At 45.5% G+C, this 27,785-nt stretch overlaps 2 protein-coding genes across 6 annotated transcripts in view; both read left to right on the top strand.

Moving 5' to 3' along the window:
* SPATA13 (spermatogenesis associated 13) overlaps positions 1 to 464 on the top strand; it is a 156,095-nt gene extending 155,631 nt beyond the window's left edge. The window contains exon 13 of the mRNA XM_010371934.2: positions 353 to 464. Within this exon, the coding sequence (XP_010370236.2) occupies positions 353 to 381 (29 nt within the window). The 3' untranslated portion in view covers positions 382 to 464. The remainder of the gene's footprint in view (positions 1 to 352) is intronic.
* On the top strand, positions 372 to 25,502 carry C1QTNF9 (C1q and TNF related 9). Of its 5 annotated transcripts, none has more exons than XM_030921863.1 (4): positions 372 to 505; positions 18,445 to 18,632; positions 21,475 to 21,537; positions 23,974 to 25,502. In XM_030921863.1, exons 2-4 carry the CDS (start codon positions 18,467 to 18,469, stop codon positions 24,744 to 24,746), a joined length of 1,002 nt encoding a protein of 333 aa, XP_030777723.1. In that variant the 5' UTR covers positions 372 to 505; positions 18,445 to 18,466; the 3' UTR covers positions 24,747 to 25,502. The 5 variants fall into 5 exon arrangements, with proteins under 5 accessions (XP_030777723.1, XP_030777728.1, XP_030777726.1 ...); XM_030921868.1 differs by lacking the exon at positions 372 to 505 and adding an exon at positions 611 to 763; XM_030921866.1 differs by lacking the exon at positions 372 to 505 and adding an exon at positions 896 to 1,273.
* Positions 25,503 to 27,785: the final 2,283 nt, after the last annotated feature.

The raw sequence follows: 27,785 nt of genomic DNA on the forward strand, positions 1-27,785 counted from the left end.
TCTGACTGCCCCTGAAGGCTAGGCCCGGCCACAGGAGCTGTGTTAGTGGCCCTGCTCACTCGCCCTTTGTGGGTGGGTAGATTAGAATTTCCTTCTCTAACAGCTCAGAAGAGCTAAGTCAACAGCCCATTGTTTGCTGTGGCTATAATCAGAAAAGGATTCCTATGAAGCCTGCCAAGTGGCTCCTCCCCGCTTTCTGTTCACTCTTAACATCCACCTGCTTCCCAAAGTGACCTGCTCCCCATCCTTGGGCTGCACTAGGGAGGGGCGGGCCCCACAACCCATAGGGCAGCGCATAGTGGCACCATGTATAGGAGAGAGTCAAAGAGATGGGGGTGGCATTTTCTTCCAGGGGAGTTGTGGGGAGATGACCTAACATAAGCGCGCCCCTACTCCGCACTGGCGAGACGGGCAAAGCTGGAGTGAACCGAGCCGAGCCTGGGCACCCCCGGAGGCTGGAGGCGCTGCAGTCGGGAAGCACCAGGAGGATGGAGCCCTTTTCCCTGTAAGTAGGGGGCCAGGGTCTCCTGAGCCGGCTTCCCAAGGACCCCAGGCCCTGGCAGGAGGGCTTGGAGAGGGGACGAGCCCACGGAGTGGGTGGGGTGTCAGCAAAGAGAGCGGGGCCGCAGGGCAGGTTCTGGAAGCCTCTGCGTGGCTGGGCTGGAGAGTGCAGACGTGGGAGAGCCCGGAATGGGGAGCGCGAGGCTGCGCTTCCCTCACTGGCTCTGCGGCCGAGGTCGAGGCCGGCAGGCTGCCCAGGCGGGTCTGTCCCCGAGCTTTCCGGGGGGCGGAGGCAGGGGAAGGGCCGGGCGGCGGGGCGGGTGTCCCCAGCGGGAGGTCGGGGACCCCGTCGCGTTCTGTCGGGGTGGCCTGCGGTGCAGGGGTCGGAGGCCAGACCACGCAGGCGGGAGGGAGCCCGGGCAGAACTGCTGAGAGCCCCCAGCCGCGCTGGGACTCAGGGGCTCCCTGCCTTTAGCCACCGAGAGCGGGGGCAGGCTGCGGGGTACCCGGGAGAAGCCAGATCCCACTCATTTTACACCAACTAATTAGATCCCGCCGCCCGCCTGGGACCGCGGCATTGTCATGTCCGCTGCACTGATGGGGAAACTGAGGCACGGGCCGAGCAAGGCGGGGGAGGGAGTCGGCGCTGCCTGGCTGGGGCGCGCCCCGCATCCACCCGGACACCAGACTCCCGCGTGGCCTCTGCTCCTGCTCCGTGCACTGCGGCATCTGGGGAAACCGGGCTGGGCTCCTCCGTCCTCTGGAAGCTATTGTAAGTTTTAGAAAAATGTTACTGCTGGGCACGAGGAAAGTGAATCCATGATTACCGGCATTGAACGAATGGTTGCACCGCGTTCCCCGCGGTAGGTGGAGTGTGTGATTGTGAGTGAGAGGGGAATGGGCACCGAACCTTACCTACACAAATGCCTCAACTCGCAAGCAATTAGGACACAGACGTCTGAAAATCTAATTAAGCGATAGGAATTCTAATGGTCCAGGATCCAAATGAGACCCAGCCACTGTTAGCAGCCTTCAGTTTTGTCCTGTTGCCCGTGATTACCCCAAGGTCAGGGAGAAGCACTGAAGCAAAGGCATGAGCATCCCTTTGAAAAAGAAACCTGCCTGGGGCACTCCTTCCTTCAGACTCCCCTTGAAAGTATTCCCTCATTTCATTCCAAAGGAGTTAACTTTTCTAAACTAAGTGGTGCTGGTAGAAGATGCTACCTAAGTGTTGCAGTAATTCTTGAAGCTCTTCCAGGACATCTTGGCCTTCCTCTGTTCCCTCCCTTTCCTGCTATTTTGCAGACATATCCACTGGGGAATTGTATGGCAGGAAGGCTGATTTTATTTAGCTGGACCTTGATTCTTGGTTTGCACAGTACCTGGGTCCAGCCTGCAGCATTCGGGTCCAGGTAAGTTCATTAGGAAAGTATTTCTTTACATTCAATTTAAGGCATCTAGGTCGTAAAACAGCGCTTATATTATCTGTGGGATAATCCTGCTTAGTTCTTTGCAAAATAGTCAGATGTCTATAGAGTTTTGGGTAGGAAAGGGGTATGCTGCTTTCAAAATTCATTATTGAGGAAGAGGCTAAAGAGGAGATAAAAGCAGATTTTGAAATTCGTCTGCTAGAACTCTGCAATTGGCTGGGAGGAGAGACAAAAACCATAGAACAAGTCATGAGAATAATGGGCTTTTTTATTTTTATTTATTTTTTTTTTTTGAAGATGTAGTCTTGCTCTGTCACCCAGGCTAGAGTGCTGTGTCATGATTTAAGCTCACTGCAACCTCGCTTCCTGGGTTCAAGCAATTCTCTGCCTCAGCCTCCCGAGTAGCTGGGATTACAGACATGCACCACCACGCCGGACTAAATTTTATATTGTTAGTAGAGATGGGGGGGGGGGTTCCACAATCTTGGCCAGGCTGGTCTTGAACTCCTCACCTTGTGATCCAACCACCTCAGCCTCCCAAATGCTGGGATTACAGGTGTGAGCCACCACACCCAGCCTATAATGGACCTTTTTCAGAGAGCTGTCTAGAGAAGCTTATAGATTGTTTTGCACACATTTTAATGTGTACTTTTTTTTCCTGATCAGGTTCATAATATTCAAATTGTACAATTTCATTTTTATGGCTATGCTAATTTGCAGTGCAGGAAAAAATAACTGTCAAGATATGTTGAAGAAGAAATGTATGAAGTGTATACTATAGAGAGTGCATGGAAGACAATATATCAATGAGGGCTCCCTAGAGCTATTTGGACTCTTAGACTGTCAGATCTGGGAGGGCGTTAGTTCATCCTTTCCAGGGCATACAGGAGGAAGCTGAGGCGCTGAGGTTTGGAAACCGAGTAGATATCACTCAGCTGATTTCTAGCAGGTTTGTATTAAATCTTAGCTTTGGAGAGTTAAGAATCTAGAGGAGTGGCCCAGCGCGGTGGCTCACGCCTGTCATCCCAGCACTTTGGGAAGCCGAGGCGGGTGGATCACGAGGTCAGGAGATCGAGACCATCCTGGCTGACATGGTGAAACCCCGTCTCCACTAAAAATACAAAAAAAAAAAACAAAAGCCAGGTTTGGTGGCGGCGCCTGTGGTCTCAGCTACTCGGGAGGCTGAGGCAGGAGAATGGCGTGAACCCGGGAGGCAGAGCTTGCAGTGAGCCGAGATCGCACCACTGCACTCCAGCCTGGGTGACAGAGCAAGACTCCGTCTCAAAAAAGAAAAAAAAAGAATCTTGAGGAGTGATAACCTTGCCTGTTTAATTAAGGACATGATGTTCTTGGAGAAAATTAATCAGGAAGAGGGCACTGGGTGACCATTTATCAAGAGATTCTTTAGCACTGGACAGATATAGGTAAAGTATAAGAGAATGAGCCAGAAATAAGTGAACTAAATAAGAACCTATTTTGGGGGTACTAAAAAACATTAACTTCAAAGTTATTTGCAGTCTGTGTCCCTTTGCCCCGACCAAGCCAGTTTGTCAGGCTCATGCAGTCACAGTATTCCCCAGAATGATGGCCTCTATTTTGTATACATTCATATGATATGAATATATAGGGCTCTTGTCTTGATCTGTCTAAGGCAGTGACTGTTGTCGCTTTTTACATGTATTACTGGGAGGGTTGTATGCCCAGTGAGTCCCCAGCAGCTGTCACTCTGGCTGACTACAGATGTCTGCAAGCCTCCTCACTTCTGATGAGCAGCCACACCTTGGGAGGTGCACGCCTTGTGTTAGTCAGGATGTGGGCTCAGCTGTGTGTCGCAGAGACCCCACATACCAGTGGCTTACACAAGGTTGAAGTGTATTTCTGTTTCATGTGCTCGTGTCAAAGATGTGCTGGCAGGACAGGTCTGGCCTGTGGAGTCATCTGAGGCCAGGGGTTTTCTGTCCCCAAACTCTGTTGCCCTCCTTCAAGGAGTCCCATATGGTTCACCGCGCCATGCACACCCCCACACAGGAAGCGGGAAAGGGCACCCCCTTACCCTTTAAGGCCGGTCATTGCATACAATTACACGCCTCACTTGTGCTCATTCCCATGGCCCGTAATCTAGTTGCATGGTCATATCCAGGCTGCAAGGGAGGCTAGGGAGTGCAGCTAAAATTTCTATTACTATGGATGAAGGGGAGAAGAGGTGTTGGAGATAACTAGCAACTCCACGAAAGCACTGACAAGGATCAGAGTTGATACCCAGTCACCTGGTAATGGTCCACACACAGTTGGAACTAGGATAGTATTTCTTGCATGCCTGCATTGATTCATCCAACAAATACTTAACTGAAAATAAGGCACTGAATAAGGCACTGAAAATAAGAAAGTGGAAAAATGCAGTCACGGTCTTCATAAAGCTCTGACCCAGGTTGGTGCCTACTAAGTGATCACTAGTCTAGGTGTGGTGCACAGAGTAAGTGGGGACTGGGGAGAACAGTAATTCAGAGAGAGGAGGTGATTGACAGAAGAGGCTCCTAGCTCTTTCCAGAAGGCACTCCTGGAAAAAGACCAGACCCAGAAATTCAAAGTTGAGAGTGTAACTGTAGTTGAACTAATGAAACTGGGAGTCCAACCCATTGCTTTGTGAGAGGCACAAATGTTATTTTTTATATTTCAAAATACATTAATATAATTTCTTCTATATTCCTTGTGTAAATCCTCGATGTTCTACATTAAAGAAGAGGCTAAATAGGAGGTATAAACTTGCTAAAATTTCTTATTAAAAAATAGTGCCGGCCGGGCGCGGTGGCTCAAGCCTGTAATCCCAGCACTTTGGGAGGCCGAGATGGGCGGATCACGAGGTCAGGAGATCGAGACCATCCTGGCTAACATGGTGAAACCCCGTCTCTACTAAAAAATACAAAAAACTAGCCGGGCGAGGTGGTGGGCGCCTGTAGTCCCAGCTACCCGGGAGGCTGAGGCAGGAGAATGGCGTGAACCCGGGAGGCGGAGCTTGCAGTGAGCTGAGATCCGGCCACTGCACTCCAGCCCAGGCGACAGAGCGAGACTCCGTCTCAAAAAAAAAAAAAAAAAAATAGTGCCAAGCTGGGTGTTGGCCATGTCTCCAATCCCAGCTATTCGGGAGGCTGAGGCAGGAGGACCAGTTAAGCCTAGGAGTTCAAGTCCGGCCTGGGCAACATCATGAGACTATCTCTATAAACAGACAAACAAATAAATAAAACAGAAACAGTGCCACAACTTACTTTGCTGCGTATTTGGGAGAACGCATATTAGTTCATCAAAATCATTTGCTGAAGCTTGTCTACATGCTGTATAAACAAACTAGGTAAAATCTGCCTACATCAAGTATGCAAAACTAGTGAAAGAATTACAGAAGAGTAACTGTTTGCTTTCAGGCTGGCTCCTTCTTCCCTGGAGAGCAAATTGGAGTTTAACCTGACACCTTTATGATCTTTGGATCATTTTATTCCTGGAATAGTTGTGCTCCACATTTTGAAAAGTTAAAATGAAAATTATAGAACCCTCGACAAAGTTTGGTTGATGGAATTTAGATTTGACTGCTTCCAGCCACTTCTGAGTTTAACAAAGGAGGCTCGAGTATATTCTTCATGGAATTTGGCTCCAAGAAAACTCACCTCAATTTCCTGGATTGGAGCGGATTTGTGACTTCGAAGGGAAACATCTGCATTTCCTTTTCCAAAAATCCTCCCTTTGCAGTAGACTGCACCCTGGGACATTTCCACCAGATGGCAATACAGACTCCGGATGGCAGAGAGTCTGGCTAGTTTTCAAAATCTCTAGAAATATTTGTGTAGGCACTATAAAAAAGCATTTTTTATAAATGAAAAGCTCCCGTAACTGCCCCCCATTCTACAGCAACCATCTTTATTTGCATATATTCACTTCGAGTTTTGTCAATATTCATACAGTCGTAAGTACATTTGTAATGTGCATGGCATTTCAGTCTACTGTTTTAAAATTCAGCACAACATATACATTTACATATTTCTACATGACCTTCATAATTACCGCAGCAGTTACATGCTGTTACACATAGTACACCTTTCCCCTGTTGTTACATATTATGTAGTATGCACTTTTCACCTGTTATAGATAATGCAGCAGATAACGTCACACAACTGGCACCCAGTTTTGGAATATTAGGAAGAATTTTAGGGATAGGAATATAAGGTGAAAGACATAGATGTCTTTTGCTCTTTAACTTTTCCAGAAAGATGTGCAGATTTACGTGGCTATCAGCACTGTGAGAGGATCTGGGTTCTGACCAGTTGCACTAGGCCCACGTTTTTGTTTTGTTTTAATCCTAAAAGTCAGGCGCAGGGCTTTTGCCTGTAATACTAGCACTTTGGGAGACTGAGGCAGGAGGATCACTTGAGCTCAGGAGTTCAAGACCAGCCTGGGCAAGAGAGTGAGACCCAGTCTCTCCAAATAAAAAAGAAAAAAGAAAAAAATAGGCAATGGCTCGTGCCTGTAATCCCAGCACTTTGGGAGGCCAAGACAGGTGGATCACCTGAGGTCAAGAGTTTGAGACCAGCCTGGCCAACATGGTGAAACACTGTCTCTACTAAAAATACAAAAATTAGCCAGGCGTGGTGGTGGTACCTGTAGTCCCAGCTACTTGAGAAGCTGAATTGCTTGAACCTGGGAGGCGGAGGTTGCAGTGAGCAGAGATCAGCCATTGCACTCCAGCCTGGGCCACAACAGCGAAACTACATCTCAAAAAGAAAAAAAGTGAATTAGCTGGGTGTGGTGGTGCATGCCTGTAGTCCCAGCTGCTTGGGAGGTTGAGGCAGGAGGATCGCTTGAGCTGGGAGGTCGAGACTACAGTGAGCTGTGATTGCATGATTGTACTTCAGCCTTGGCGATGGAGCAAGACCTTGTCTCCAAAAATTATACATACATACATATATATATATATATATATATATATATATATCTCCAAAGACATCGCCCATGATGCATTAATTCCATTCAACAAGTGTTTGTTCAATCTGCTGTTCCAAGTTTGATATTGAGTGTTAGGAAGACAATAATGAGGAAATACAGTCAGGCAGGGAGTCAGATTCTTCATCCTACAATTACATATACAAGTGTCAAGCCCCCCATGACAGGCGCCATGTGGGAGAGTAATATGCTGCTCCACAGCCCTGAGTGGGAGCGTTGCTGAATCAGGAGGCCCGGCCATCCACGTTTCATCTTCCTTCCAGGCTTTGCGTTTGCTGCTTCCTCTGTTTGGAGCACTGCCCAAGCGTTGTCTTAGCTTCTGCTGCAGGGAAACTGCATGGATCACCTGGGGTGGGGGCAGTGTCTACAGAGGAAGGGACTTGAAGACGCGCTTCTCCCGAACTAGGTGATGTTTTCTGGGTGTGTGTGGCCCTTCTTCACAGTGGCCTCCTAGAAAAACGACCGTGACTCAAAGAATACCTCTCATTTCAGTAAGACTGCTTGGAATGCTTCTTTAAAAATTTAATTGTTTAATGTGGTAAAGAATATATAACATAAAACTTAACAGCTTCACCATTTTAAGGACACAGTTCAGTGGGATTAAGTACATTCTCTTTGTTGTGCAGCCATCACCACCACCCATCTCCAGAACTCTCTTAAAATCTTCCCAAACAGAAACTCTGTACCCATCAGACAACTCCCACTTCCTTCTCTCTTCACCCCTGGCAACCACCATCCTACTTTTTCTTTCTATGAGTTTGACGGCTCTAGAAACCTCTTTTTTTTTTTTTTTTTTTTAATTATACTTTAAGTTCTAGGGTACATGTGCACAACGTGCAGGTTTGTTACATATGTATACACGTGCCATGTTGGTGTGCTGCACCCGTTAACTCGTCATTTACATTAGGTATAACTCCTAATGCTGTCCCTCCCCCCACCCCATGACAAGCCCCGGTGTGTGATGTTCCCCTTTCTGTGTCCAAGTGTTCTCATTGTTCAGTTCCCACCTATGAGTGAGAACATGTGGTGTTTGGTTTTCTGTCCTTGTGATAGTTTGCTCAAAATGATGGTTTCCAGCTTCATCCATGTCCTGACAAAGGACATGAACTCATCCCTTTTTATGGCTGCATAATATTCCATGGTGTATAAGTGCCACATTTTCTTAATCCAGTCTGTCACTGATGGACATTTGGGTTGGTTCCAAGTCTTTGCTATTGTGAATAGTGTCGCAATAAACATACATGTGCATGTGTCTTTATAGCAGCATCGTTTATAATCCTTATTATAATGCTTATTAAAGCAGCATGGTTTATAATCCATATAGAGCAGCATGGTTTATAATCCTTATATAATGCTTATTATAGCAACATGGTTTATAATCCATTATAGGGTATATGCCCAGTAATGGGATGGCTGGGTCAAATGGTATTTCTAGTTCTACATCCTTCAGGAATCACCACACTGTCTTCCACAAGGTTGAACTAGTTTACAGTCCCACCAACAGTGTAAAAGTGTTCCTATTTCTCCACATCCTCTCCAGCACCTGCTGTTTCCTGGTTTTTTAATGATCGCCATTTTAACTGGTGTGAGATGGTATCTCATTGTGGTTTTGATTTGCATTTCTCTGATGGCCAGTGATGATGAGCGTTTTTTCATGTGTCTGTTGCCTGCATAAATGTCTTCTTTTGAGAAGTGTCTGTTCATATCCTTTGCCCACTTTTTGATGGGGTTGTTTGATTTTTTTCTTGTAAATTTGTTTAAGTTCTTTGTAGATTCTGGATATTAGCCCTTTGTCAGATGAGTAAATTGTAAAAATTTTCTTCCATTCTGCACATTGCCTGTTCACTCTGATGGTAGTTTCTTTTACTGTGAAGAAGCTCTTTAGTTTAATTAGATCCCATTTGTCAATTTTGACTTTTGTTGCCATTGCTTTTGGTGTTTTAGACATGAAGTCCTTGCCCATGCCTATGGCCTGAATGGTATTGCCTAGGTTTTCTTCTAGGTTTTTACGGTTTTAGGTCTAACATTTAAGTCTTTAATCCATCTTGAATTAATTTTTGTATAAGTTGTAAGGAAGGGATCCAGTTTCAGCTTTCTACATATGGCTAGCCAATTTTCCCAGCACCATTTATTAAATAGGGAATCCTTTCCCCGTTTCATGTTTTTGTCAGGTTTGTCAAAGATCAGATGGTTGTAGATCTGTGATATTATTCCCGAGGGCTCTATTCTGTTCCATTGGTCTATATCTCTGTTTTGGTACCAGTACCATGCTGTTTTGGTTACTGTAGCCTTGTAGTAGAGTTTGAAGTCAAGCAGCATGATGCCTTCAGCTTTGTTCTTTTGGCTTAGGACTGTCTTGGCAATGCGGGCTCTTTTTTGGTTCCATATGAACTTTAAAGCAGTTTTTTCCAATTCTGTGAAGAAACTCATTGGTAGCTTGATGGGGATGGCACTGAATCTATAAATTACCTTGGGCAGTATGGCCATTTTCACGATACTGATTCTTCCTATCCATGAGCATGGAATGTTCTTCCATTTGTTTGTGTCCTCTTTTATTTCACTGAGCAGTGGTTTGTAGTTCTCCTTGAAGGGGTCCTTCACATCCATTGTAAGTTGGATTCCTAGGTATTTTATTCTCTTTGAAGCAATTGTGAATGGGAGTTCACTCATGGTTTGGCTCTCTGTTTGCTGTTATTGGTGTATAGGAATGCTTGTGATTTTTGCACATTGATTTTGTATCCTGAGACTTTGCCGAAGTTGCTTATCAGCTTAAGGAGATTTTGGGCTGAGATGATGGGGTTTTCCAAATATACAATCATGTCATCTGCAAACAGGGACAATTTGACTTCATCTTTCCCTAACTGAATATCCTTTATTTCTTTCTCCTGCCTGATTGCTCTGGCCAGAATTTCCAACACTATGATGAATAGGAGTGGTGAGAGAGGGCATCCCTGTCTTGTGCCAGTTTTCAAAGGGAATGCTTCCAGTTTTTGCACTTTCAGTATGATATTAGCTGTGGGTTTGTCATAAATAGCTCTTATTATTTTTAGATATGTTCCATCAATACCTAGTTTATTGAGCATTTTTAGCATGAAGGGCTGTTGCATTTTGTCAAAGGCCTTTTCTGCATCTATTGAGATAATCATGTGGCTTTTGTCTTTGGTTCTGTTTATATGATGGATTATGTTTATTGATTTGCATATGTTGAACCAGCCTTGCATCCCAGGGATGAAGCCCACTTGATCATGGTGGATAAGCTTTTTGATATGCTGCTGGATCTGGTTTGCCAGTATTTTATTGAGGATTTTTGCATCGATGTTCATCAGGGATATTGGTCTAAAATTCTCTTTTCTTGTTGTGTCTCTGCCAGGCTTTGGGTATCAGGATGATGTTGGCCTCATAAAATGAGTAAGGGAGGATTCCCTCTTTTTCTATTGATTGGAATAGTTTCAGAAGGAATGGTACCAGCTCCTCTTCATACCTCTGGTAGAATTTGACTATGAATCCGTCTGGTCCTGGACTTTTTTTGGTTGATAGGCTATTAATTATTGCCTCAATTTCAGAACGTGTTATTGGTCTATTCAGAGATTCAACTTCTTCCTGGTTTAGTCTTGGGAAGGTGTATGTGTCCAGGAATTTATCCATTTCTTCTAGATTTTCTAGTTTATTTGCATAGAGGTGTTTTTAGTATTCTCTGATGGTAGTTTGTATTTCTGTGGGGTCGGTGGTAATATCCCCTTTATCATTTTTTATTGCATCTATTTGATTCTTCTCTCTTTTCTTCTTTATTAGTCTTGCTAACAGTTTATCAATTATGTTGATCTTTTCAAAAAACCAGCTCCTGGATTCATTGATTTTTTGAAAGGTTTTTTGTGTCTCTATCTCCTTCAGTTCTGCTGTGATCATAGTTATTTCTTGCCTTCTGCTAGCTTTTGAACGTGTTTGCTCTTGCTTCTCTAGTTCTTTGAATTGTGTTGTTAGGGTGTCAATTTTAGATCCTTCCTGCTTTCTCTTATGGACATTTAGTGATATAAATTTCCCTCTACACACTGCTTTAAATGTGTCCCAGAGATTCTGGTATGTTGTGTCTTTGTTCTCATTGGTTTCAAAGAAATCTTTATTTCTGCCTTCATTTCATTATGTACCCAATAGTCATTCAGGAGCAGGTTGTTCAGTTTCCATGTAGCTGAGTGGTTTTGAGTGAGTTTCTTTTTTTTTTTTTTGAGACGGAGTCTCGCTCTGTGGCCCAGGCTGGAGTGCAGTGGCCGGATATCAGCTCACTGCAAGCTCCACCTCCCGGGTTCACGCCATTCTCCTGCCTCAGCCTCCCGAGTAGCTAGGACTACAGGCGCCCGCCACCTCACCCGGCAATTTTTTTGTATTTTTTTTTTAGTAGAGACGGGGTTTCAACGTGTTAGGCAGGATGGTCTTGATCTCCTGACCTCGTGATCCGCCCGTCTCGGCCTCCCAAAGTGCTGGGATTACAGGCTTGAGCCACCGCGCCCGGCCTGAGTGAGTTTCTTAATCCTGAGTTCTAGTTTGATTGCACTGTGGTCTGAGAGACAGTTTGTTATAATTTCTGTTCTTTTACATTTGCTGAGGAGTGCTTTACTTCCAACTATGTGGTCAATTTTAGAATAAGTGCAATGTGGTGCTGAGAAGAATGTATATTCTGTTGATTTGCAGTAGAGAGTTCTGTAGATGTCTATTAGGTCCACTTGGTGCAAAGCTGAGTTCAATTCCTGGATATCCTTTTTAACTTTCTGTATCGTGGATCTATCTAATGTTGCCAGTGGGGTGTTAAAATCTCCCATTATTATTTTGTGGGAGTCTAAGTCTCTTTGTAGGTCTCTAAGGACTTGGTTTATGAATCTGGGTGCTCCTGTATTGGGTACATATATATTTAGGATAGTTAACTCTTCTTGTTGAATTGATCCCTTTACCATTATGTAACAGCCTTCTTTGTCTCTTTTGATCTTTGTTGGTTTAATGTCTGTTTTATCAGAGACTAGGATTGCAACCCCTGCTTTATTTTTGTTTTCCATTTGCTTGGTAGATCTTCCTCCATCCCTTTATTTTGAGCCTATGTGTGTCTCTGCATGTGAGATGGGTCTCCTGAATACAGCAGACTGATGGGTCTTGACTCTTTATCCAATTTGCCAGTCAGTGTCTTTTAATTGGAGCATTTAGCCCATTTACATTTAAAGTTAATATTGTTATGTGTGAATTTGATCCTGTCATTATGATGGTAGCTGGTTATTTTGCTCATTCGTTCATGCAGTTTCTTCCTAGCATCGATGGTCTTTACAATTTGGCATGTTTTTGCAGTGGCTGGTACGGGTTGTTCCTTTCCATGTTTAGGGCTTCCTTCAGGGTCTCTTGTAAGGCAGGCCTGGTGGTGACAAAATCTCTCAGCATTTGTTTGTCTGTAAAGGATTTTATTTCTCCTTCACTTATGATGCTTTGTTTGGCTGGATATGAAATTCTGGATTGAAAATTCTTTTCTTTAAGAATGTTGAATATTGGCCCCCACTCTCTTCTGGCTTGTAAAGTTTCTGCCGAGAGATCCGCTGTTAGTCTGATGGGCTTCCCTTTGTGGGTAACCCGACCTTTCTCTCTGGCTGCCCTTAAGATTTTTTCCTTGATTTCAACTTTGGTGAATCTGATAATTATGTGTCTTGGAGTTGCTCTTCTGGAGGAGTATCTTTGTGGCGTTCTCTGTATTTCCTGAATTTGAATGTTGGCCTGCCTCGCTAGGTTGGGGAAGTTCTCCTGGATGATATCCTGAAGTGTTTTCCAACTTGGTCCCATTCTCCCCCTCACTTTCAGGCACCCCAGTCAGACGTAGATTGGTCTTTTCACATCGTCCCATGTTTCTGGGAGGCTTTGTTTGTTTCTTTTTACTCTTTTTTCTCTAAACTTCTCTTCTTGCTTCATTTCATTCATTTGATCTTCAATCACTGATACCCTTTCTTCCATCTTTTCTAGATGCTTTTTATTGTTTCCCAAATTTTGATCTTATTAAGAGCATTTAATAGTTTCCACAAATCCTTATGTTTAGCTCCTAGAGCGGGCCATACCATTTGAGGTTGAGGTGCCACTACACCACCATGGTTCCAGATAATAGGAACTTTGCTATACTTCTAAGCATTTCTACCATCTGACCATTTTGTTCAGCTCATCTGAACATAGTGTGGCTGTGGCACACAGACTGAGAGGTCCAATTCAAGCTAAACATCCTCTTAGGGGACCGATGAATAATGATTCCATAGGAATCATTTGTTCTGCACCTCTGCCTGTTCTGCAAAGCAATCTTCCTAAACAAGCACGTTCATTTTTGCTAACTGGGTCCAATCCTGTTTACAAATAGGTTTTAAGGGCAGTATGCCTCAATTATAGGAGCAGATTTATTATGGTAAATACTGAGATCAGAACACGTGTGTAACTGCATCACAGTGATTGCATCCAGGCATTATTACCAGCCCTTATTGAAGGAATATTCACAGCAGTGGTGATCACCGCTATCATAGCTACCATTAAATTATTCATTGTGACTGGTTGTCCCACTTTACTCAGGTTTTCTTCCGCCATCTGTGACAGCTTCTTGATCTGTCTCCAGGTGGGTGGCTGTGCTCGATGGGTGTTGCTCATCACAGTTGGGGTCCTCCTCAGCATCATCTGGCTCATGATAATGTTTCAGGTGTCTTCATGGTATCCAAATCGGCTGTTGATTTTGTCCTGGAGAAATACAAGCATAATCTCTACCCCAAGTTATTATTTTACCTATTTCCCAACATCTTGTTATTGGATCTTTTCAACAAATGATGCTAGATTCAATTGCGTATGGACTGTACTGTAATCCCTATTTCTCCTCCTTTTTTGTTTTTGTAATCAGTTGTTGTTCTGTATGAAATCGTAACTGAGCATTTTCAATTAACTGTGTGGAATGAACCACGTATGAAGAATCAGAAATCACATTAATAGGCATATCAAAAGCAGTTGATACCTCAATTACAGCTACAAGCTCTGCTTTTTGAGCTGAAGTAGAGGGCGTCTGGAAAACTACTTTTTTAGCCAGAATAAGTTTTACCATTACTAGACCCATCTGTAAAAACATTCTCGGCACCTTCAGTTGGTTTAAATTTAGTTATTTTAGGGAGAATCCAATTAGTTAATTTCAAACTGAAACAGCTTTGTTTTAGGAAAATGATTATCGAGAATACCCACAGAGTCAGCTAAATGGGTTTGCCAAGTAAGACTATTTATAAAAGCTTGCCGTATTTGTGCCTTCGTGAGAGGGACAACAATTTTTCCAGGATCATATCCATGTAATTTAATAAACCGAGTACTCCCAATCCCTATCATAGTAGCGATTTGATCTAAATAAGGAGTTAGAGTCCGTGAATTAGTATGTGGAAGAAAAAGCCACTCTACTAAGTCCTGTTCTTGGACAGTAACACCAGTAGGTGAATGCTGAGTTGAAAGAATTAGCAAATCTAGAGTATTCTCTGGATCTATTCTATTTATCTGAGCCTTATGGACTTGCTTTTTAATCAGCTGTAACTTGACCTCAGCCTCCTTTGTTAATTGCGGAGGGCTAGTGAGACTAGGATTTCCTCTAAGGATAGAAAACAGATTACTCATGGCATAGGTAGGAATGCCTAGAGCAGGTCGTATCCAATTAATGTCCCCTAGTAATTTTTGAAAATCATTTAATGTTTTTAATTTATCCCTATGTATGGTTACTTTCTGTAGCACAATAGTAGTGTCATTTACTAAGGTCCCCCAGTAGGAGTAGGGAGTAGTAGTCTGAATTTTGTCAGCAGCTATAATTAAACCAGTGCGAGAAATTGAATTTTGCAGGTGATCATAACATTGGAGTCATATTTCTCAAGTGGGAGCAACACAAAGTATATCATCCATATAGTGAATAATGTAACACTGTGAAAATTTTTTACAAGTAGGTTCAATTGCTTGCCCCACATACGGCTGGCAAATAGTCGGACTGTTTAACATGCCCTGTGGCAACACTTTGCAATGATAACGCTTAGCAGGTTGCAGGTCCTTTACTGCAGGAATTGTAAATGCAAACCGTTCACAGTCTTGCTCAGCTAAAGGGGTAGTAAAGAAACAATCTTTTAAATCTATGACTATTAAAGGCCAATTTTTTGGAATTATAGCTGGAGAAGGCAATCCTGGCTGTAATGCTCCCATAGATTGTATAACTGAATTGATGGCTCTTAAGTCAGTTAACATTCTCCATTTTCCTGCATTTTTTCATAATTATTAAAACTGGATAATTCCAAGGGGAAAATGTTGGAGCTATGTGCCCATTTTCTAATTGTTCAGCAACTAATTTATCTACAGCTGCCTCCAGTTTCTCTTTCCATAGCGGCCATTGTTCTATCCCAATTGGCTTATCTGTTACGCATTTTAAAGGTATAGGTTCTGGAGGCTTAACAATGGCCACCATCAAAAACTATTTCCTAATCTTTGGCAGGAACTTTGTTTTTCCGCTTGAAGCAGTTCTTTCAAACCTTGCAAATTTTTTTTCTAGTCCCATAGGGACATATCCCATTTCATGCATTGTATGTTGACTTTGAGAGCTATGTAATTGTTCTGGAATTAGAACGTGTGCTCTCCATTGTTACAATAAATATCTTCCCCATAAATTTATAGGTACAGAAGTTATAATTGGTTGAATAGTCCCAGGTTGTCCTTCAGGCCCCTCACAATGCAAAATATAACTACTTTGATATACTTCAGGGGCTTTACTGACTCCAACTATGTTAAATTGAGCGGGTTGAACTGGCCACGGGGACGGCCCGTGCTGTAGAGAAATGATTGAAATGTCCGCTCCTGCATCTACCAAACCTTTAAATTTCTTTCCTTGAATAGTTATTTCACAGGTAGGACGTTTATCAGTAATTTGATTTACCCAATAAGCTGCTTTGCCTTGTTTATTTGTGCTTCCAAATCCTCCTGTTCGTTTAATTTCACTTTTTCCCATTCCCACATACGGCACAATCAGGAGCTGTGCTATGCGCTCTCCTGGCTCTGCTTTCCAGGGAATAGAAGTGGATATAACAATGTGAATTTCCCCATTGTAATCTGAATCAATGACTCCTGTATGTATTTGTACGCCTTTTAAACTTACACTAGACCTACCTAAAAGTAACCCTGTTGTCCCTGCTGGCAAGGGTCCACAGACTCCTGTTGGGACCTTTTGCAGGGGTTCCCCAGGCAGAAGGCTTACAGCTTTTGTGCAGCATAAATCTACTGTGGCACTACCGGCTGTGGCGGGGGACAGACATTGTACAGGGATGAGGGAATGGCCTGAGCTGGAAATGCCCTGGTTTAGAACGGGGCCCGGGACGGGCCCTTCATGGCGTTTCCCAAAATCGGGTTCCCTTCTTTATCAAACGTAGAGTGACACTGACTAGCCCAGTGTTTTCCTTTTTTACATTTTGGACATATTTCAAGATCAGCAGTTTTCTTTTTTCCCCTATCTGGCGGCCTGACTCGCTGATTTTTTCTGCGTTCTTTTTTAGTATGACCATGCTTCCCACAGCTAAAACGAGCTCCAGGAAATGGAGTATTTCCTTTATCCACTCTCAGTCCTGCCATTGCCTGTGCCAACAAGGTAGCTTTATGCAGATTACCTCCGATACCATCACAGGCCTTGATATAATCAACTAAATGTGCTTTCCCTCTGATAGGTCGCAGAGCAGCCTGGCCATCGGGATTAGCATTGTTGAAAGCTAATAACTGCAACACTATATCCTGAGCAGCCAAATCTGCATCATCTTTTTAAGAGACTCCTGTAACCGATCTATAAAATCAACATATGGTTCTCTTTGTCCCTGTTTTATAACACTAAAGGAAGGGTATTGTTCCCCACCTGAAGTGATTTTTTCCCAAGCTCTAATGCACACTCCTCTAAGCTGTTCTATGGCCTCATCCTGCGTGACCAGTTGTGCATCTAAACCAGCCCAGCTGCCAACCCCCAAAAGTTGGTCTGCAGTTATATTAATGGGAGTTTGGGCCTGGGCATTGTGAGCAGCCTGAATGGAAGCTTCATCTGCCCACCAAGTTTTAAACTATAGGAACTGAGCAGGAGTTAGACAAGCTCAAGTAAGAGCGTCCCAGTCAGTAGGAATCACCCGACTGGAAACAGTAACATTCTTTAACAGTCCCAGTACAAAAGGAGAACCTGGTCCATACTCATTTATTGCTTGTTTTCATTCTTTGAGTAATTTAAAAGGAGAAGGCTCAAATGTAGCTGTAATATTTCCCTCTTGTTCTGGGGCACGTCTTCTAACAGGGAACTGCCAAGCCTCTAAATCACCCTCTCGTCTAGCTTGCTGAATTCCTGCCTGAATAGAACTAAGAGTGGTCACTTGAGGCGCTGCTCGAACAGTCACTGGGGCAACTACTTTTCGCCCAATGTTGTCCAGAAAAGAAAGATCTGGGGGGTCACTTTCGTCAAAATAATGAGGGGGTGCAGAAGGGTAGGGATGAACCTCTCCTTCCTTTGCTGTTTTAGTTTTAGTTAGCAAATAAACATGCTCTGCAACCTCTTCTGTTACTTCGCTATACTCTTGTTTCCCTTCATTACCAGTGTGAAAAAGTTCCAAGGTGAAATGAACCAGACCCCAAACCTGTCCCATTGTTACCCTGACGCTTCCGAGCTCCCCTTCTTACCCACCATGGGGATTGCTTTAAGGGTACTCGGGTGTCCTCCAGCTAGTTTTCCGTTCCAACCATCGCTCTGGCAACCCTTCTACCTGGATTCGAGCCCCCACGAATGGACGCCACTTGCTGAGACCAGCTCGGTCGGGGAGACCCTCACCCAGAGGCGCTAGAGGAATTAAAGACACAGACACAGAAATATAGAGGTGTGAAGTGGGGAATCAGGGGTCTCACAGCCTTCAGAGCTGAGAGCCCCGAGCAGAGATTTACCCACATATTTATTAATAGCAAACCAGTCATTAGCATTGTTTCTATAGATATTAAATTATCTAAAAGTATCCCTTGTGGGAAATGAAGGCATGGGCCGAATTAAATGAATAGGTTGGGCTTGTTAACTGCAGCAGGAACACACCCTAAAATACACAGATCGCTTATGCTTTTGTTTGTGGCTTAAGAATGCCTTTAAGCGGTTTTCTGCCCTGGGCGGGCCAGGTGTTCCTTGCCCTCATTCAGGTAAACCCACAACCTTCCAGCTTGAGCATTAGGGCCATTATGGACATGTCACAGTGCCGCAGAGATTTTGTTGATGGCCAGTTTTGGGGCCAGTTTATGGCCAGATTTTGGGGGCTTGCTCCCAGTAGTTACCTTCCAAGGACAATGTCATTCTGGTTATAACCAGCTTGCTCCCCTGCCCTGAGCCTTCTGTCCAAGTCTGTCCAGGTGTGGCTCTGGGGCAGGGGACAGCTCACCTATTTCCCATGGCATGGGACAGAGGCTGTGTCCTGGGCCTCAGCAACAAAGGTTTCTCCTTTGGTTTTCTGTTTCCCTCTTTCAGTTCAGAGTCTGTCATCTGAACCATGAGGATCTGGTGGTTTCTGCTTGCCATTGAAATCTGCACAGGGAACATAAGCTCACAGAACACGTGCAGGCAAGGGCACCCTGGCATCCCTGGGAACCCCGGTCACAATGGTCTGCCTGGAAGAGATGGACGAGACGGAGCGAAGGGTGACAAAGGGGATGCAGGTACTCACCTGGTGGCTTCAGCTGCCTTTCAACTTCTCTCTTCATTCTTTTCATCTCATTCACTCATCATCTGTGTAGCTTTTCACCTACCCACTCACACCCCATCCATCCATCCACCCATCCACCCAGCAACACTCACTGGGGCCTGACCCCATCCATCCATCCACCCCTCTGCCCAGCAGCACTCACGGGGTCTGCTCCATGCCAGACTCTGTGCCCAGTGCTGGTGGAGAGCACAGGGTGAGATCGCAATGACCTCTACCCTCCTGGGTTCTCTCATCTCTGACACCGCAGAACATTTTCAGTAGTATATGATGTCATGGATCCTCCCTCCTCAGGTGACAGCTATGATGGATTTTGGGCAACACGAGGCCAGTAGAATCTGATCATGAATTACTTGGCAGCAAGCACCCAGCTGCAGTGCAGGTGAGAGCTAATACTGCATCATGCCATGAAGCAGGAGATGTGGAGTGACAGATGACACAAAAGGAGACAAGAATCTGAAGCCATAGAGCTGCTGCCTATGCGTCTATGACCTAGGTTGGGACCCTGTCCCAGGGTCTGGGGATCTGGGGACAGGATCCAGCCTCTGGGAGGGAGATTTGCCAAAGCCGGGAAGTCTGAGTGGTTTCCATAACAACAACCAAGAGACTTGGTTTCTGAATGAGGTACCATTCTTGAGCCCTGGTCTTGACCATAGGATCACGTATCTAAGACGTATGCAGAATGCTCCATCTGGGTTAAGGGCACAGTTCAGTGGCATAACAAAGAAAATGTCAAAGCTTCTATGAACCTTTTTAAAGACAAGTTTTTGTTTCTAACATGTCTCCACTTATGGCATTTGGTCGCCTGATGGTTTTTTGAGTGGGCTGGATGAAGCCAAGGGTCCCCAGGAAGCAACTTTATTTCTTTGGAACCACCATCCTGCACATCTGCTCTGTGGGGTGCCTTCTCCTGGCTCCCATCTCCAGCTCACTGACACTACTCCAGTGCCCGGGTAGCAAACAGCCCAGTCCAAATGAATAGCAAAACCTTACCCTTAATGAAATCAGGTCTTCTGCCCCCACACTGGGTCCACAGTGGGGTGTGTGTGTGTGTATGTGTGCGCATATGAATATGCATGAATATGTAGGATTTTCATTTTTTTATTTTTGTTATAAAATATTACACATAAAAGGAGGTAAATAGGTGATAGATAAAAAATAGAGGACTAAGACAAACACTCCTATATTCAATACCAAATTTCTCCACCTCTTCCCTGTCTAATTTTTCTCCTCTTTGCTCAACAATGTCCATTCTGTCAAGTTTTACATACTTCTTAGAAGCAAATTATATATCTGTTTTTTCTATGTAGTTCATAGGTATTATGTATAATATATATTATTTCTTAGAAGGATATTCATTCACATTGCTCACACTAACATTTTACTTCATTTTTATCTTATCATCTTAAAGTATATTTTTGTGTATGTTTTATAATAAACATATTTTTTCATATACTACCTGTGCATAATTTAGGAACACATAAGTGTCTACTGATTGGGGTCTGTGTTCATGCTTTGTGAGTTGTGGTTGCATGATCATAAAAGCTCTGAGGCCACTGCTCTAGAGAACGGGAGAAATGAGAGCCAAGCAGGAAGTAAAAAGAGGGGAGGAGAGGAAGACACAGGGGAGCAGCCAGTGGAGGGGAGGAGAAGAAGACACAGGGGAGCAGCCAGTGGAGGGGAGGAGAGGAAGACACAGGGGAGCAGCCAGTGGAGGGGAGGAGAGGAAGACACAGGGGAGCAGCCAGTGGAGGGGAGGAGAGGAAGACACAGGGGAGCAGCCAGTGGAGGGGAGGAGAGGAAGACACAGGGGAGCAGCCAGTGGAGGGGAGGGGAGGGGAGGGGAGCGCAGGGAGAGGCAAATGTAGGGATGAGCCCCCTCCATTCAGAGGCCCCACACTGACCAAGGCCCCACTCAAGAGCACTGATGTCCCAGGAGAACAGATACTGTGATAGAAATAAGTCTGCCTGTGTCAGTCCTGTCTCGGGACCTGCAAGCCGGCCCAGCCTGTTCCTGTCGCCCCTCAGTCGGGTCAGTGGGACTGAAGTATGGGAGTTTCTGCTGCTTTGTGAGAAGCCAGAATCTGGGGTGAGCCATGACCCAGTGAGCACTCTACTGCCATGGCTGGAGCCATCTTCAACCTGCTGACGGATAGCACGCCAACCTTGGGATCGGGAGGCCTGTTCTGAGCACAAGGACTTGAGTGTGGTCAGCAGAGCCTCACTCACTTGATGTTCTCTGCCAGCTTGATTGGTGGCATTTCCCCCAGTCTAAGGCACTGGAGAGATTTTTCCAGAACTCTGTTTTCTATCTTGGGATAGTGTCACATAACCATAGTCATCTGTGTTTTCATAGGAGGCTAGTAAATCTTCCGTTCCACTCTCCTCAAGAGTAATGGAAGAGAAACAGAATGAGGAAACCTACTCACATCTCCAACATTCAGACCACATCCCAAGTCCTTGTCACAGGAGAGGAACACAATCAATTGTGACAGTCAGTCCCCATTGCACACACTCCCTCCTCGTCCTGTCTTGCTGTGCGCTCTAGGCACATCCTGGAGATGGACGCTTGGGAAGTCACTCAGTTCATTTCTTAGATCGCTTATCCCACAGAGCTCAGCACCCCAGATGCGCGCTCATGCCTGCCTCTCTCCACCTGCACTCGTGTGGAGGACAGAGCACCCCTCACGGTGGGGGTCACTCCCAGACTCTCCAACATATATGGCTGATGGAGACCAATGGCCAGAAAATCAGAAACGGAATTTCAACTCATGCCTGTTTTCTTCTTTTCCACCTAGGAGAACCAGGACGTCCCGGCAGCCCAGGGAAGGATGGGACAAGTGGAGAGAAGGGAGAACGAGGTTAGAAGTTCCAATTTATGGTGCTCTAATTCTGAGCTGTGGAGTATTTAACAATAACTATTAAGTGTTTACCATGGACAAGTCCTCCATGCTGATTATAATCTTACGATAAAGGCAACACAGTTCTTACTCTCCAGAGCGGGGGATTCTGCAGAAATTGGCAGGCTTTGTAGAGGGCTGGGTAGGAAATATCCTCAACTCCGCAGGCCATACGGATCTGTCAGCACTACTCAACTTCCCCTTGTAGCGAAAAGAAGATGTAGATGCTCCATAAATAAGCATGGTGTGTTCCAGTGACGCCGTATGTGTGAAGACTGAAATGGGAATTTCCCATGGTTTCCATGTATTGTGGAATATTATTTGTGACCATTTAAACATGCAAACCATGGCCGAGCACCATGGCTCACACCTGTAATCCCAACACTTTGGGAGGCCCATGTAGGAGAATCACTTGAACCTAGGAGTTCCAGACCACCCTGGGCAACATAGTAAGACTTTGTCTATACAAATAAAAAAAAAAAAATTAGCTGGGCATTGTGGCATGTGCCTGTAGTCCCAGCTGTTCAGGAGGCTGAGGTGGGAGGATCCCTTGAGCCCGGGAGGTTGAGGCTGCTATGAGCCATGATCTTGTCACTGCACTCCAGCTTGGGTAACAGAGCAGGTGACCCTGTCTCAAACCAACCAACAAACAAAACCCAGCAAAACAAAAAAAAACATGTAAACCATGTTTGTTTAGCTTGTGGGAGGGAGGCTGAATTTGGCCTGTGGCTGTAGTTTGCTGAACCTTGAACCTTGCAGTGGATGAGCACTGAGGAGTGAGACTGAGTTTTTGACTTGGTGCATCTGGCAGCACTGCATGGAGGAGGTGGCACTAGAACTGGTCCCTCATGGATTCTCGGGATGTAGTCATAGCGGCAAACTCGTGTCATCTTCACTTTATGCTTTTCATGTACTGACTCACCGAATGCAACATCCCCAGACACTAGGTAGTTTTATCACCCCGGTTCCATAGGTGAGGGAACAGAGGCACGGAGGATCACTAGCTCATCTGACGTCCTGTGTGCACATGCGGTAGGGACCTGGCATTTAACCTCAGAGTCCACACTTGCAACCACGGCTCTTTGGGATGGGTGGGGGTGCAAGGAAGCAGCAAAGTTTCTGTGGATGATGAACTGCTGGTGGGATGGATGGGTTGGGGCTGGGGTTGGGCAGGAGAGGGCAATGAATGCTTCAATGCAGGCTTTATTTTATGTTCACTCCAGGGAGGGGGTTTTTAGAGGATGTCACATGACTAGGGTTGGGTGTCAGTTAATCTGCCTGTCTCTGCTCTGCAGAGTGCTTTCTGTATGGATTGACATTATTTCATAGCCAGTATGTTAGACGTAGATGATAGGGCTGTCATTTCTAACATGAACCCTGACACTAACTTAGTAGACAGTAGTCAAAAGGTCTGTTGAGATGTGTGTGTGTGTGTGTCCATGTGCACACACGTGTGTAATTGGAGTAACTGACTTTCATTTATTTATTTATTTATTTTTGAGACAGGGTCTTACTCTGTTGCCCAGGCTGGAGTGCAGTGGTTTGATCACGGCTCACTGCAGCCTCAACCTCCTGGGCTCAAGTGATCCTCCCACCTCAGCCTCCCAAGTAGCTGGGACTACAATTGTGCGCCACCGCGACTGGCTAATTTTTGTATTTTTTGCAGACATGAGGTTTTGCCATGTTGCCTAGGCTGATCTTGAATTCCTGGACTCAAGCAGTCTGCCCACTTTGGCCTCCCAAAGTGCTAGGATTACAAGCATGAGCCACTGAGCTGGGCTGGAGTAATTGAAATTAATTTTCTTATTTTTATTTTTTATTTATTGTTTTAGAGTCAGGGTATTGCTGTGTTGGCCAGGTTGGTCTTGAACTCTTGGCCTCAGGCAGTCCTCCTGCCGCGGTCTCTGAAGGTGCTAGGATTACAGGTGTGAGCCACTACACCCAGATGGAGTAATTGAATTTTAACCTCTGGGTATATACTGAACCTGTGCATTACTTTGTTTCATTTGTGAGCTCGATTATAGAAAAACCAAAGTTGTTCACAAGGGAATCTTTTTTTTTTTTGAGACGGAGTCTCGCTCTGTCACCCAGGCTGGAGTGCAGTGGTCGGATCTCAGCTCACTGCAAGCTCCGCCTCCCGGGTTTACGCCATTCTCCTGCCTCAGCCTCCCGAGGAGCTGGGACTACAGGCACCCGCCACCTCGCCCAGCTAGTTTTTTGTATTTTTAGTAGAGACGGGGTTTCACCGTGTTAGCCAGGACGGTCTTGATCTCCTGACCTCGTGATCCCCCCGTCTCGGCCTCCCAAAGTGCTGGGATTACAGGCTTGAGCCACCGCGCCCGGCCTACAAGGGAATCTTTCACAAACCATCTCTTTGTTTGCTCTTTCTCTATTTAGGAGCAGATGGAAAAGTTGAAGCAAAAGGCATCAAAGGTGATCAAGGTTCAAGAGGATCCCCAGGAAAACATGGCCCCAAGGGGCTTGCAGGGCCCATGGGAGAGAAAGGCCTCCGAGGAGAGACTGGGCCTCAGGGGCAGAAGGGGAATAAGGGTGACATGGGTCCCACTGGTCCTGAGGGGCCAAGGGGCGACATTGGGCCTTTGGGCCCAACTGGTTTACCAGGTTCCATGGGCCCTATTGGAAAGCCTGGTCCCAAGGGAGAAGCTGGACCCATGGGGCCCCAGGGTGAGCCAGGAGTCCGGGGAATAAGAGGCTGGAAAGGAGATCGAGGGGAGAAGGGGAAAATCGGTGAGACGCTCGTCTTGCCAAAAAGTGCTTTCACTGTGGGGCTCACGGTGCTGAGCAAATTTCCTTCTTCAGATGTGCCCATTAAATTTGATAAGATCCTGTATAACGAATTCAACCATTATGATATAGCAACGGGGAAATTCACGTGCCACATTGCTGGGGTCTATTACTTCACCTACCACATCACTGTTTTCTCCAGGAATGTTCAGGTGTCTTTGGTCAAAAATGGAGTAAAAATACTGCACACCAAAGACGCTTACATGAGCTCTGAGGACCAGGCCTCTGGTGGCATTGTCCTGCCGCTGAAGCTTGGGGATGAGGTGTGGCTGCAGGTGACAGGAGGAGAGAGGTTCAATGGCTTGTTTGCTGATGAGGACGATGACACAACTTTCACAGGGTTCCTTCTGTTCAGCAGCCCGTGACAGAGGAGAGTTTATAAATCAGCCACACCATTCATCAGAATCAGCTTGGTGACGAACTTATTCAGACGGTTTTACTTTACTAATTCCTCCAATTATTACAATAATCATAAAAAGGTGAAACTGGAAAAGTTATTCCCAAAACTGATTCTGTGTAACTTACTATCTTTCCAGGAGTAAATATTGAAAATAGCTGCATGGTTTATTCTAATTTATTTCACATTTCTTATTCCTATTATCTGAAGAATCCTCTGCCTGTGTGTTTCTTGCGGGAAGAGTGTTTTGATATCGTTTTAGTGCTCTGAGGAGTCATGTGAAGATGTATCCCTCATCTGTGTTTCTGAGGACATTAAGGGGAAAGTAAAGGGAAATCTTTATTCCATTTAGTACTAGTAACAGCTTTAAGTTGGTGATGCTGTCACACTCCAGAAAGCTGTAGACACTGCTCATTTTGTCTTTTTTTAACAAATTATTTTTAAGTTCTGGGATACATATACAGAGCGTGCAGGTTTGTTACATAGTAAACGTGCTGTGGTGGTTTGCTGCATCTATCAACCCGTCACCTAGGTATTAAGCCCTGCCTGCATTAGCATTTGTCCTGGTGCGCTCCCTCCCACTTTGCTCATTTTCTAACCTAGGTTTTAATCACCATTCCATCCAACAAATCATTGTTTGATCATTATTTGCCAGGCGTGAATCCCTATTTGTTTTCTAGGATTGCCCAAATAAAGTACGCAAAGTGGGAGTCTTTAAACAACAGAAATGGACTTTCTCTGTTCTGTAGGCTGGAAGTTTGAGATCACCATAGCAGCAGGGCCATGCTCCCTCCAAAGGGGCTACAGGAGGATCCGGCCTTGCTGCTTCCAGCTTCTGGCAGCTGGTGGCAGCATCACTCCAGTCCCCGCCTCCATCTTCAGGTGGCTGTCCTCCTTGTGTATCAGCCAAATTTTCCTCTTCTTACAAGGACAGCTTCCCTCATCTAGTATGACCCATCTTAATCATCTCTGCAAACTCCTTATTTTCAAATAAGGTCACATGTACAGGTACCGAGGGTTAGGACTTCAGCATCTCTTTTGGGAGATAGAGCTAACAACTTCTACCAAGGACCCCTGGACTGACCCACTGGCCTTTTCACTGGCCTAGAGAGCTCCCCTCTGGAGGACACTACAACTGCAGGGCCCCTTCTTTGCCCCTATCCAGCAGGAAGTAGCTAAAGCGGTCATCGCCCAATTCCCAACAGCATTTGAGGTGTCCTGTTTAGAGCAGGGATTGAGAGGTGAAGCTGGCTGAGCTTCTGGGTCCGGTGGGGACTTGGAGAACTTTTCTGTCTAGCCAAAGGATTGTAAATGCACCAATCAGCACTCTGTATCTAGCTAAAGGTTTGTAAATGCACCAATCAACACTCTGTCAAAACGGACCAATCAGCTCTCTGTAAAACAGATCAATCAGCTCTCTGCAAAACGGACCAGTCAGCTCTCTGTAAAATGGACTAATCTGCAGGATGTGGGTGGGGCCAGATAAGGGAATAAAAGCAGGCCACCCTAACCAGCAGCAGCAACCCGCTAGTCCCTTTCCACATTGTGGAAGCTTTGTTGTTTTGTTATTTGCAATAAATCTTCCTGCTGCTCACTCTTTGGGTCCATGCCACCTTTATGAGCTGTAACACATACCTCAAAGGTCTGCAGCTTCACTCCTGAAAAGCCAGTGAGACCACGAACCCACTGGGAGGAATGAAGAACTCTGGACGTGCTGCCTTTAAGAGCCGTAACACTCACTGCAAAGGTCAGTGGCTTCACTTCTCAAGTCAGCGAGACCACGAACCCACCAGAAGGAAGAAACTCCAGACACGTCCGAACATCAGTAGGAACAAACTCCGGACACACCATCTTTAAGAACTGTAACACTCACCACGAAGGTCCACGCCTTCATTCTTGAAGTCAGCGAGACCACAGCCCAGCAATTCAAGACACAATACTAGAACATTCCTATGTGTTAACAAGGCAACCATGAGGGACGTGCCAGAGAGAAAGGGGAAGTAATTCATGGATGGAGTGAGAGATCTGAGGAGAGAGAAATTTGAATGGGATCAAAACCACAGGCCAAGGAGACATGACTTAGGAAGAACAGCCGAAAAGAAACAAGCATATGTGGATTTGAGGGACCTTACTGAATCATAATAAAGTGAATTTCAAGGAGTTTCTGCCTATGAGGGGGCCAGGCCAGGGAAGGGTGTGATGACGTCAGGGATTCAAAAGACATCCTGGCTCTTCCTCAGCTCTGACTCAGCCCTCAGAGCAGTGAGCCCACCCTCCTTCTGTCCTTCCTCCTCTCCCTCTTTCCTCTGTCTGCCGTTCTCTCTCTCATTCCCTGCCTCCCTCTCAGTCGCTCCCTTTCTCTTCCTCACTCTGTCGCTCTCATTCCCTCTCATTTACTCTCTTTTCCTCTCTCTCCCTCATTCTCTTTTCCCCTCATTCTGTGTCTCATCCTCTCCCTCATTCTCTTTCCCCCTCATCCTGTCTCTCTCATTCTCTCGTTCTCTTTGCCTCTTATTCTGTCTCATTCTCTCATTCCCCTTTCCCTCATTCTCTTCCTCCCTCTCAATATCCTCTTCTTCTCTGGCAAAATTACCCTGCTAATAGCTGGGGGTGTCTAAAGGTACTGAGAGGCTCAGAACTCCCTCTGACTGGGTCTTTCCACTTCAAATGTTCAGTTCCAAGACCAAGTGCTGGAGTTGGGCAGACAACCACCACCCTCCCCTCCCACCCCCTAGGGCCGACTTGCCCTGAGTCCTTAGTCCAGTGGCGAGTTGGGGGGAATTCCACCAGGGTTCAGGCTCTGGACTGAGGCTGGGTGAAGAGATCCCCTAAAGTCCTTCCCTGGGGGCCAGCATCCAGGGGTAGAGACAATCATTAATCAACCGCACCAAGGAGGGTGAAGTTGCCGCTGTGATCAGGGCTGTGAAAGAAAGGAATATAGGGTCTGAAATTGGGGCAGTGGGGAGGGCCGGCAGCCACCTCCCAAGGAAGAGGGCGTTGAGCCGGG

Source organism: Rhinopithecus roxellana, chromosome 18, assembly GCF_007565055.1.
Source record: "Rhinopithecus roxellana isolate Shanxi Qingling chromosome 18, ASM756505v1, whole genome shotgun sequence".
NCBI classification, from domain to species: domain Eukaryota; kingdom Metazoa; phylum Chordata; class Mammalia; order Primates; family Cercopithecidae; genus Rhinopithecus; species Rhinopithecus roxellana.

Coding starts and splice junctions, on each gene's coding strand:
- C1QTNF9 (XM_030921863.1), top strand. CDS start 18,467: ATGAGGATCTGGTGGTTTCTGCTTGCCATTGAAATCTGCACAGGGAAC. Junction 18,633..21,474: donor GGGTGACAAAGGGGATGCAG/GTACTCACCTGG, acceptor TTTTCCACCTAG/GAGAACCAGGACGTCCCGGC. Junction 21,538..23,973: donor TGGAGAGAAGGGAGAACGAG/GTTAGAAGTTCC, acceptor TTCTCTATTTAG/GAGCAGATGGAAAAGTTGAA.